At 35.2% G+C, this 13,047-nt stretch overlaps 1 protein-coding gene across 3 annotated transcripts in view; it reads right to left on the bottom strand.

The window, feature by feature from the left end:
- The window catches only part of TBC1D32 (TBC1 domain family member 32), an 82,216-nt gene that overhangs the window by 40,594 nt on the left and 28,575 nt on the right, over positions 1-13,047 (bottom strand). For all 3 annotated transcript variants that reach the window (XM_061989771.1, XM_061989770.1, XM_061989769.1), the window contains 3 exons: positions 11,995-12,113; positions 11,348-11,464; positions 7,989-8,077 (listed from right to left, as the gene is read on the bottom strand). In XM_061989771.1, the coding sequence (XP_061845755.1) occupies positions 7,989-8,077; positions 11,348-11,464; positions 11,995-12,113 (325 nt within the window). The remainder of the gene's footprint in view (positions 1-7,988; positions 8,078-11,347; positions 11,465-11,994; positions 12,114-13,047) is intronic.

Below are 13,047 nucleotides of genomic sequence, written 5' to 3' on the forward strand. Positions count from 1 at the left end.
AGACCAATGCCTATCCAGTCTCTGAGGAATAGCTACCTGCAAGACAGTCCTCCAAACTCACAGTTTTTATTGCTGAGAGTAATGATATTTGTTATGGAACATGCCTCTGGTCAAACTGAGGGAGCTGTACCAGTAGTGGCCAGTGGCGACCTCTTTCTCACCCCTAGCTTACTTGATGGGGAGTTGGGAAAGGAAGCAAGCTCTGCTTCTGAGTAGTGCACAAAGAACACTGCGTTTGAGTCAGAAATCCAAAGGTCAGCACCATGTGGCTTGCTACGATGAAAATCAACTCTATCACAGTCAGTACATCTTTCCAGAAAAATAAGATAAAATTTCCTGCTGTACGCAGAAATCTATTCATCATAGCGAGAAATCAGCGTCTCCAATGTGAACTATACTGCAATCTCAGGAATATATGCCTTCAGGAAGCATGCAATTGCTAACCAAACCTGAAATGCTTGTGTCTATGCTGTCTATAAGGTTTAAGTGATGTAACCCAAAATGGTGAGATGAACTGGTCTTGAGTAAAAGGTGGTTTTTTTGGCTTGCAGTTACAGCCTTTTATAGATATAGGCAGGGCTAATTCATGCCAGTGCAAAATATACAGCATGACATCTGTAGAATTCAGCTATGAGGCAAGTCAAAGTCTCTCTCTCCCAGAAATCAATATCTAAAAAAATAAATATATAAAACTCCCACAAAATTGTAACCTGTTTGTCATAGCAGGATCTCCTTCTTGCTAAATGAATATTTATATCAACAAGGAAATCCAAAGCAAAATTTTAATTAAATAACTCCAGTGTTGTCATCCTCAGGGACACACTCAAAATATTGAATATCATAGAATGGTAGGGGTTGGAAGGGAATTCTAAAGATCATCTAGTCCAAGCACTCTGGTAAAGTAGGTCCACCTAGATCAGGTCACTGAGGAACACATCCAGGCAGGTTTTGAAAACCTCCAGAGAAAGAGGCTCCACATCCTCCCTGGGCAGCCTGTGCCAGAGCTCCCTCACTCTCACAGGAAAGAAGTTTTTTTTTAAGTGGAACTTTTTTGTATTCCAGCTTTTGTCCATTACCCTAAAGTCCTACCATTGGACACTACAAAAAAAACGTGTCACCCCATCTTCTTGACGTATATCATTTAAATACTTGTAAGTATTAAAGAGGTCATTCCCCAGTCTCCTCATCTTCTATGTGAACAGCCCCAGTTCCTGCAGCCTTTCCTCATAAGGAAGATGCTCCATTCCCCTGATCATCTTGGTGGCCCTTCACTGGACTCTCTCCAGCAATTCCCTGTCCCTCTTGAGCTGAGAAGCCCAGAACTGGACACAGGAGTCCAAATGAGGCCTCACCACGTCAGAGTAGAGGGGAAGCAGAACCTGTCTCTAAACCTCCTGGCAGGTTCAGGACTCTGCACTTGCCCTTGTTGAATCTCAGGAGGTTTCAATCCCCAGGGCCTACACTAACAATTTGATTTATTTTTTATTGTGCTTTGAGTAACGGCCTGAACTCCAATGAGAAAACTGATCTACACATCAAGTGTCAATTACTATTACCTAGTTAGTATTAGAACACAAACGACACTTGGAAGTTTCAGCCCTGCCTTCGCAGACCGAACAAAGGGTGCTAGTAATGAGCAGTGAGAACATGCCTCTGCATATGGTCTTACTAAAGAATCAAGGCTTTTAATTGTCCCACTAAAGGCAATGCTCATAGTGGTTTTGAAAAACATGAGATCTTCCTAATAGTATTTATCAATATTCTGAGTTACATTTCTGATGCCAGGAGCAACAGAAAGCTACTACCAGAAGCAGTTAAGTTTCTCCCAGCAGGAAAACTCAGGGACTGCTGTATTTCTTACAATGTTTTCCACATGAAAAGGTTTTCAAAAGAGCACCTGCAGCACTTTAGCTACCAAATGTACTTACAAATCACATGTAATGGCAAAAGAGCTTCCCTAGCTAAACAAAAACGGTTTTCATGAGCATCACTTGCCAGGCTAGAGAGGATTTGGAAGGGAAGCAGACTTTGAATCCCAGGAAGTGATGCATTTTCATTTCCCTCAGTTGAATAAAGTGAAGGGGAAAAAAAAATTCAACAAGTGACAATCCTCTCTCTGCTGTTCCTATTTTATTCATTATATGTTTTTTAAATGAATAAAGCTAACAAACTTTTATTAACATGTAAAATAACAAAAAACTGAATTATTGCATAACTACATGATAGGTAAGAATGCCAACATAACCCTGCTGCAAATCCCCATCACTACTAATGTAGACTTTGTCCTCTTTGATCTCTGGATTATTAAATGTGTTGAAGATTTACAGGACATGCGCACTCTTCACTGATCACTACTGGACAAGTTTTTTTTTCCTCTGGCACATTCAGCACACTTTGAAGGAAGAGGTCTGTTTCCAAAGAACTGTGGAGAATTTACTGAATAGAAAATCCACTTAACAGAAAACTGGACATTAACTCAACTGTACTTATTTGAAAAGAGTTTGGTAAACAATAATTGGAGCACTACGTAGTTTTTCGTGTTGCCTACATAAGATAATTCAAATCTGGCAGATTTGGAGGAATACTCTTAGGCTCAATTCCTCTCCTCTCTTACCACACTCTTTGAGAGAAGGAGCTCTATGAACACGGCTTCCTTCCATTCACAAAGACATAAGGATGTTGGATGTGACAGGATGTGGCATAAGACTTTCTTCAGTACATCCACCCAATAACACAGTCAATAGCACCATAAATCTTGTTGCAACAGGAAATGTCCCAGCCAGTCATTCAAACGTTAGTGATCGAAAAGACTGATCAGTGACATGAGACAAAAGTGTTATGGGCTATAAGAGTGTATTTAAAATAAAAGATATGTGAAAAGGAAGAGGTACAAACCTTGTTATTGGTTAGTAACTAACTAGTAAAAAATGCTGTGTTTCTATAAAGAAGAAAACTTAATTTATTTAAAACCATTTTTAAATAAAAAGCTTTGCTTTGATTTATAATAAAGTAGTCTTTAAATAATTATATGCAAACATTAACAAGAAGCTTGTTAATCATAATGCTTTTTACAAAAAAAGAGAAAAAGAGGTGATAAATCTAAACAGTGTGCTGACCTGAGAAAAAAAGAGTAATCAGAATTTGTGTCTTGTGCATTTAGAAAACAAGATAATTCATGCTTCTTCCATTGTGTTGCAAACATTAAAATCACATATTCTCTTAATTGGCAATACAGATAGGGTAAGTATAATTAAGAGGTCACGTTCTTCCACATGCTGAAGCTACCTCATTATTAAAATGCAGTTATATATATGAGGGTGTGTGTACAATGTAGATGAAAACACATTGGAAAAGAATGCTGAGGTGTGTATTATCTGTATTTCCTAAACCCACAAAATTATCACTTGCCTATCACATACTTATTCGACTCCCTGCACCTGTAAGATTTAATTCATTCACCCAGATTTCACTGCTGAAAGTTTGACTAACACATACTACTTTGAGGCAAATTTCAAGACCATGATTGATTTTGATGTCAGTATAGTATAAACCATTTAAATTCTTTTTCCTAGATCTGTTACTAGCTTTGTGTGCCAACAGAAATCAATACAATCCATTTTTATCATCTTCTGCACTCATTCAGCACACAAGAAAATTAGTATTGTAAGAAAAAAAAAAAATCACCATATGACAAGAAAAGGTGACTTAATGTCAGAATATTTATTACAAATCTGAAAACAAGCCAATATTCTAGCTGTGTCAGGCTCTGTAGTTCTACAATCCTGGGGATTACATGAATGAACATGTGACTTAGATTAATATTTCTAATTTTCTATAATTCCACATAAACATAAATGCATTTAGACAATTTACACAGAACACTGTAATAAATACTCCCTTTTCAGCCTTACTTTACACAGCCCTAAAATAAACCTATTTTTCATTGCAGTTCAAATTATGATTCTACAAAATAAGTTATCTTCAAATATCACTATTGTGAAGCAAGCACACTGTGTCTTTAATTTTAAAGTGTCAATTTGCATATTTGAAGGAAAGGGATTAACTTTCAGAGCTTTCCAGGTATTTTCCTGCAGGATAGGAAAACTCTTGAACAGAGTGCTTTCCTTGTTACTTGATAGACACCAGCCTGAGGCGTTTCAGTGAAAAACCCAGGGTGGGGGGGTAGCTAAAAAAGATTCTTCTGATTTGGAATATACATTAAAAAGTATACAAAAGGCTTTTTGACCTTACAAAATTTAGGTATTTTATTGACTTATGGCTAAAATAAGACATTGTGGTGAAAAACAAACAAATAAAATACAGTGGTATATGTATACAAGATAGCAAAGAAAGATTATTTTCTCTCTTTTAAACTTTTCAGATGCCTATTACCACCACGTATCCACATATACAGACACACACACAAAAAAAAAAAAGAAGATAAATTTTTTCCTGGAACAGTATATGTTACAAGCATACTATTAAATCATAGAATCATAGAATAAGGGAAATTCTTGCAAAGCTGTCTGTAGACCAACTCTGATCACCTCCCACTACTCACAGTCTAATCCTATTCCTAGTAATACTGTTTCTTCTGAGGTTTATGCACTTACAGTCTATCTTTGAATTTATTTTGGAGTACTGATACATTTTAGGGTTTAGTGGGTTTGTGTGGCTAGGTTCTGGTAGAGGAGGGTTATAGGGGTGGCTTCTTGTACAAAGCTTTTAGAACCTCCCCCTGTAGGTGACAGGATCAGTGCCAGTTGGCTCTAAGATGGAACCACAGCTGACCCAGGCCTGGCCAATTAATGATGGAGGTAACGCCTCTGTGATTAATGTAATTGAGAAGGGGAAGAAGTTGCTGTACAGCTGCTAAACTGCAGCAGCAAAAGAAGGGAGTGAGAATGTGAGAACAGCTCCTTAGACACCAAGGTCGGTGGAGAAGGAAGGCGAGGAGGTGCCCAGCTACTCTAAGACAGACCTCCTCTGTGGTCTCTGGGGAAGACCATGGTGAGGCAGCTGTGCCCCTGCAGTCCATGGAGGCCACTGGGGAGCAGAGATCCACTCGTAGCCCGTGTAGGACCCCATACCAGAGTGGATGGGTGCCTGAAGGAGGCTGTGACTCTGTGGGAAGCCCACCCTGGAGGGAGGTCCTGGCAGATGAGGTTTGATGTCGGGACTTTTGAACTCGTGGATGAGACCTACACTGAAGTAGCTCATGAAAAACTGCAGCCTGTGGGAAGGACCCATATTGGAAAAGTTTATGGAGGACAATCTCCTGTGGGAGGGACCCCACATTGTAACAGTAACAAAGATAATTTTAAGTCACTGAAGCACAATATACACACAAAGAAGAACATAGTTCTAACTTTCAGAAGTTGCTTAACATTCAATCTGTAACCTTTTTAAATGATAAAAGCAGGTTACAGGACCTCAGAGTATAACCTAGAAGTTAAAAAGATATGAAGTACAGCACTCAGCTCTGTTATTTGTACAGATGGCTCACCTAAAGTATATGCCTGTGTAGATCTCTGAATAATTGAAAGAATATGGGTTTGGTATTAAGTCTAGCAGAAAGAAGCATTTCTAGACAAACAGTTTACCAAAATTATTCGTCACAAAACTGTTTGTTTTTTCAAATGTTGCAGTTGTGATAAACATTTAAATATTTTACTTCTACATAGCAACAAAGAGAAGTACATATCTCTTGCTCTTTCTAATTAGCTTTCTAAATTTTCAGATCTGTTAAACATCTGATATTATTTGATCTAACTGCTGCTGAATTTGGTATTTTTGATGGAATTTGATCAAGGAGGAAAAATCAAGGCAAGTTTCATTTTGCAGAACACAGATGTCTGCAGTCAGCTGTGCTCATGGAAAAGGTAAGAGAACTTGGTTTCAAAAGGCATTTAAAATTAACTGTGTACCTCTCATATTCAGATAACGCAGCTTAGGGTTTCTTGCAAGTTTTAGTACTACAAACAATACAGTAAGCATGCAAAATTCCAGAATCATCCAGAATTCTGGTATCATTTTAATAGGGAACTCTAAATGAATGTAAGAAAAAAAAGTTTCTTTGTGTAGGCAGTTGGTCATAATTTGAAAAAAAAACCAAAACAAAACATTTTTACAGCAAGCCCCACAAGCTCTTGCAAAACCATTTAATCAATAAGAAAACATACCCTTACAATATCTGTGGTAAACACAGGCCAATATTAAAATCCCTAAAATATCTTCCTTTCTTGTATAGGAAAGGCAAAGACAAATGGGGGGGAAAGGAACAGGGCTTCCAAACAACAGACAATCTGTTAAAAATGAAGTTAAATATGAGGTCCTAGGTATCACTGATATTCCAAAATATGCAGGACATGAAGTCTCTACTGAAAATGATAATTAAGTGTTTTTAAAAATCTTCCCTTTATCTGATTACTCCTTAACTATTAAAATATCTACCACTTTCATGAGTAGGTTTCCACACTGAAAATCCTACCTGATCTTTTCTTGAAATCTGGCAGTTTGACTAGATTTTCACTTGAATTTTGACTTTGTCAGTGTCCAGCAGAAAATGTCATTATCTCAGTGAACTCTAAAGCTCATTTTATCTGTATAACAAAACAGCTTATTTTCCATGACTACAGATGAGCTTGTTACATTGCTGAAATGTGTACCTCTGGCAGTTCTGTTGCTTTACAGAAGCTACTCTAAGCCTTCAACACAAGTTCAAAAACATGATCCATGTATTTGTGTGACAGTCTCTGTCCTACAGCACAGATGGAAGTTAACAACTTACATAATCAGATTTATTAATTCATTTTTCCATATAACTTACAAAGATTTCTAATATCACTGTAGGAGAAATCTGTTCTTTCACTTTTAAAAAGTAGAAAACAATATAAAAGTAAAGTATTATTTTAATCTGTACTTTATCTCACTTTCCCTTACCCCTAATTAAACCAATGGAAGGTCTGTCAAGCATTTTGTGGAGACACCATAATCCTAAACGAAGAATAATATCTTAGCTTTCAAATTTCATCTTAGGAATTCTCACTCCTATCCAACTAACGATTTTCTCTAAAGCAGCATTTCTAACTTCCGATTTATATGACAAAATTGTATATCTCTTAACTCCAAAGCCTGCCAGTTTTCATCTCCTTCATGCTCATCCTTATCAGCGAATTCTACTGTATCTTATGGTTATTCATACACAGTAGGAAATCATTTTACTGTAATATCAAAGTAAAAATATCACTGCAGAAAGCTAATGTTGCAGTTCTTAACTGGACACTATCTTGCACAAGTAAGATTATTAAAGTTTTCCATACTATGAAGTACATTCCAGGAGAGATCTTTTATTGCACAAAATACATTAATAACAAAAATGTGAAATTCAGGATTTATATATTAAACTTTGGAAAACAGGAAAAATACAGACACTAATTTCTATGTTAATACATTATCAAGCACTTAATAGTACAAAACACTAGCATGACAGTATGAACATATTTTAAGTGCTCATTTGGGTTCTAGAAATACTTGGGATCAAATAGTAATCTTCTCCTCAAAATAAGTTTTGGTGAAATTGATGATAATTAAGTCAATACTTCATAATTAAGGAAATTAGATGAGTGAAACTCTGGTATAAACATGGTAAAAAATTATTTATTATTTTCGTGTGATTCTTGTTTTATGCACCACAATGGATGTACCACGTGCTCTCTACAATCAACTAGGCAAAATAACAGCATCCAATTTCTGTTACTGCTTATCATATTACACTATATCCATTTACAGGTAATACGATTAGATTCATTGGTATTCTCATTTTGTAGGCCATTTTTCCATTTAATCTTCTTACATTAAAAAAGAGGGAATTTCACCTTCATGCATAATAAAAACCAGACAATGTTATCTTATCAGAAGCAACACATCCAAGCATGTTATATCCTACTTCGTTAATGTGACCAGAGAATAAAAAACGAGCATCTTACCTCAGACCAAAGATATGTGATTGTTCATAACTGAATAATGAACACATTTTAGCTTCTGAATTCAAAATTATAAGTCTGTCAATGATATCCTGCCAAAAGAAGTCAAATGTATGATTTTAAATTTTATGTACATTGTAGTTTCATATGGATGCTCACTATAAAATGAAACCTATTATTAAAACACACACAGAAATTATTTCTGTACAAGAGGTGTTTTCTACCATAAAATTCAATGACTATAGGAAACCATACAGAAGGCTAGGGGGAATAAAAAAAAAATCAGTTAAAAAACACCATATCATTAAACATGCAAAAAGATCGTAGCATATTAAGGTATCAAATATCTTGGTTCTTATTTAGTATTAAATAACAACTGATTTTTGTATATTCAAAATGCATTTTAACAAAAAAACAGCAAATTCTTCAGTGTAATATCCTTTCTAACACTGGTTAGTACTACATGCTTCAAAACACATTCGTTTATTCTCAGCGTAGCGAGGCTTGGCTTGGATGTTAAGGCTTACATTATTCATCCTACAGCATCTCATGTAATAAGACAATGACCTGTGGCTGTTTCCCACTTCTTCCACAAATCCAACCTAATTAGCTTCCCTTCTGGTTCACTGCATATCCAAACTGCTTCTAAAGAAATAACTTCATTAAAAGACTAAGAAATTAATAAAAAAAACACATTCAATGATGTTATCGTCTTGAAGACAGATTGCTGTGCTTCAGTCAGAACAAACAAACTATCAAGTCTTTAAAGGCTTTATTTAATCTGGATTAAATCCAGATTTTTGTTTTCTCCACTTCTAAGAAATATAGTTTCTGAGACACCAGAGGCAGTTATTATTCAACTGGTTAGAACAATTTCAGTATGCGAGAAAAGTTAAGACCCACACTTTCATGAAATCAATCAAAGTTCAGGTTTTCAATAGAGAAAAGTAAACACAACAGTAAAACTGTCAGTAGTAGAAAAGAAATCTAAAACTTCTTGTAGTAAACTGTTTTCATAAAATACATGCTTATTTAGAATACAGTGAAACTGTATCTTCCCTATTACATTTTTTTTAATGGTAGGAGAAATAGCTGTGAAGAATGCACTTTTTTCACATAATATGTTTACAATAAATTTCACAAGAAAACAATTGAACTCACACCTTGAGACTTGTTCATAAAATCAATAATACAAGCTACTGATTTTTTAGGAGTTTAAGGTTTTTTACATATCTACATGTGCAAAGAGTTAAATGCCAATGGATATTTCTCTGGCAACAACCTCTCCCTCTCATATTTATATCAAAGCTTGGAGCCTGCAAAACAGTAGAAAGAGTAGGCAAAGAGAGAGGACTATTGAGAAACCAGACCGAGCTCTGATTTGGGATGTTATGAAGCAAGATAAAGAACATGATCCAACATAAGGTCTCATCAGAAAAATACGCACATAGATCTGCACTGCTCAACTACACAGCATACCTTAAATATTACAGGTTGGATGTCATCTACTTTGAATACTTTGTAAAGACACACCATCTAAATATAAGAATCCCACTGGGGAAAAAAACAACCAAATAACAACAAAAAAACCCCCTACATTTAAACATCTTTCAAAACTACAGATCTGGAGGGCCCTTTCCAAACTCGATTCCCTTACATATGAGTTCTGTAGAACCTCTCAAAGGAAGAGTGAAGGCAGAGTGAGGGATCCTGGTTAATCTGATCCATTTTCTATATTTTTTATGTGGGAAACAAAACCAAATTTGGTATGTGTTTAGAAAAATTTCCCTAAGGGCACAAAATAAAAACCTTATTAGCCAAAAGTTAAAAATAGTAAAATCCAATTGATCTGTCCAGTCAACAATGCAACTAGTTAGCAAAAAATACAGAGGAGGAAAAAAAAAGTTTAAAACCTGTGTATTTAAGAAATAAAGGGCATGCAAATATTATTAATCTCTGTACTTTAGCAAATCTACTTCAGCATTCAGAAATAGAAAAAAACAAGTACACAAAGCAATTACATCCTCTAATAGCAGTGAAATTGTTTGCTTTCTAACCAGTTACATCTGTTTAAATCTTTTATCTTTAGCTTTCTGCAATCACTGCCCAAAACTATGGTTATAACAAAACTATATTTCTGCTTAACCTGAGTTTTCTGAGTACTTGCACTTTGGCATTACATGTTAAATTGACATTAGATGAACTATTTCCCGTCTGTTATCTACATATTCTTGAATGTCTGTTTTAGGCTTTTTTGAGACAAATCCCATCTAAAACATCTGCAACTGTTCAGAGAACTTTGAACAATTTTATCACTATTGCTGTTTCTGGAAACCTACAGAATTCCACCAAATACTGAAATGCCTCAAAAGCCAATACAACACGGGCTTTCAAAAGTCACAAGAATCATTACTTAAGATCTACTCCAATTTGAAAACTGTCAAATATGTATCACCTTCAAAAAACATCTATCTCCCATGTTCCTCATGCCTCAGAAAACTTGATGACTGAACAGAACTATCCATCAGTGGACACACCAGCATTGAGCAGACTGACAAAATGAAACTTATCATCGCAAATCCTCCTGAAATCATCAAAACAGTTTACAAAAAAGAATCACAAACATCACCCCCAAAAATAACATACACGATTATGATATACACTGTCTAAACAACTTAAACTATTATCAAACAGAGCTTCTGCTAAACAGACATTTAAACGCAACAGCAAGTCAAAGTGCTAGCTCAACAGAAAAAAAACCTAATGTACCTGCCATTGAAGGTCACAGACTATATTTACCTGTGCTTTGCAGATGAGAAAAAAGCCCCACAGGATTGGTTGATCAAATATAAGCCAACGCTATCTACAGAAATGGCGATAGTATTTTTCTTAGTACTAAAATATATCTTAATCAGTAAACTTTCCAATTCATGCTTTCTTCTGTGTGTGAATCACCTGTGGGTTTTATTTTACTCTAAATCTACAAATAGTGTGACAGAACACCATTATATAAAACACAAGTATAGATGTTTTCTATCACTTTCCAGTATGTAACTGAATATATATGCAGAAGCGTTTATTTCTCTCTTTTTTTTTCCATGAAAAACACAATTCTAGCACAAGCCACAAAAGATGATCCTTAAATTAGGCATCAAATTTTATATTATTTTTAGGATTTAAAAATTAAAATTTAGGTTAACATGAAGTGATATGTGCATATACTGCCCTCATGCTGTATATAATATAAAATGCAGAAAAACTTCAGCAAGATGAAAAAATTTATAGTATTATTAAAGTAACATTTTTATCAGGGAAAATGTCTTCACAGAAGTATTTGTCTTTCAAAGTAAAATTACACTTACAATAATATCTGTAGGTACTTCACGGAGTGAATATACTGGTTTATTTGGCATATCTTGTTTACTCAGGAGCTCAAAAACTGCAGGGTAAGTGAGCAAGTTTATCAGAGACAGGAAAGACTAGAGAAAGAAAAAAAAGGGAAATAATAGGGAATATTAAACAATTAAGCATAACCAAGTAAACATTTAACAATTATTTCATTTTGTTCTTATGCTTCTTTGTAGGCTGGCAGATGTCTATGTAACCTAAAAAAACAGTAGTGTCTGTATTATCTATTACACTCTACAAGTAATTTTGACAACTGTAATACTTTTGTTATCACAATTATAAAATCTAGAGACACAGCACACTAAAACACATCACTCTCCCTGATCTTACTATAGTAATCACAGATACGAACTGATGGCCAGTATCTTATGACTTTCAGTTTTGTCACAATTGTTATTTATTGCTTTATATGGACTTTAGTGAATCCTTGGCATTGTGACCTACCACCCAACACAAGAATCCTTTCAATTACTCATCATTTGACTAGCGTATAATACTAATTCTGCCCCACATGTGAAGAAGCAGCTATCATTGCAATATAGCAATTGGTATATAGCACTGTTTTTAACATGTCAATACAGAAGATTAAGTAATTTCTCACCTTCTGACAGCTTTGGTCAATAGGGTCAATTGTAGTAGATTTGGGTTGGGTTATCCTCAAATCATCTTTTCCACACTCCAAAAGAGCCCATAACTCTGTTACAAGTGCCTTTATAAAGCCTAAAATGAATTTTTGCTGTAATCATGAGAATGGCAAGAATACCAGAAAAACAATTTTCATATTAAAAAATCATGTTAAACCACAATTCTACTTCAGATTCTCAAAATTCTCTAAATTTCACAAGTAGTGAACTAAAATATCACAAGGCAGACTGTCTCAGGGCAACTCTCCCTGCTATTCTCAATCTTTTAGTCAAATGACCTTTCTAAAGTCTATCTAAAGTCTACAGCAACAGTTTGCAAAGATTATTATACTAAAGTAGGATGATATTTATGTATCTTCCATATAAATGTGCTGCTTATCTTCTTTAAGAAATTAACTGCTAAGAATCAAGGTTTAGCCAGTTTTGACTCTGTAGTTTAAAAATACAGATTTATCTAAATCATTAATAAATGAAACCATACCACAATGAAATCATACCACTATTTCTAACACAAGCACTACTAGCTGAATTGAAAATGTTTAATATTAAAAGGGAAGAGGAAGGATAGCCATCTAACTGTGAAATCTCCAAATGTAAGTTACAGGCTTAATAAAAAACTTATAGTACATTACATAACATCCCCTCATTTTTGAAAATCAGTGGTGATTATTTTTGGTCTACCATTTGTCTTTGACACCAAGGCCATAAGAAACAGCTTGCCCACGGACCTCAAACAGGACATACACGCTAATCCTCATGTAGATCTGGTCCCTGTTTTCTGTAAGGTCCCAGACGCATAAATGATAAGAAATAAACAATCCGTTTCCTTGACTGGCAGAAATTTGCCTGCCATTTTGGCAGTCCTCAAATTAAGTAATTTTAATTACACACCACCCACTTACAAATACTCTTGAGAGAATATTTGCAAATTTTGCATCTTGACGACTTAGTGATCAATGGTGCCGAGTCAAGTTGGAGGCCTGTGGCCACTGGAGTTCCACAGGGATCAG

The sequence above is a fragment of the Colius striatus genome, chromosome 2, assembly GCF_028858725.1.
Source record: "Colius striatus isolate bColStr4 chromosome 2, bColStr4.1.hap1, whole genome shotgun sequence".
NCBI classification, from domain to species: domain Eukaryota; kingdom Metazoa; phylum Chordata; class Aves; order Coliiformes; family Coliidae; genus Colius; species Colius striatus.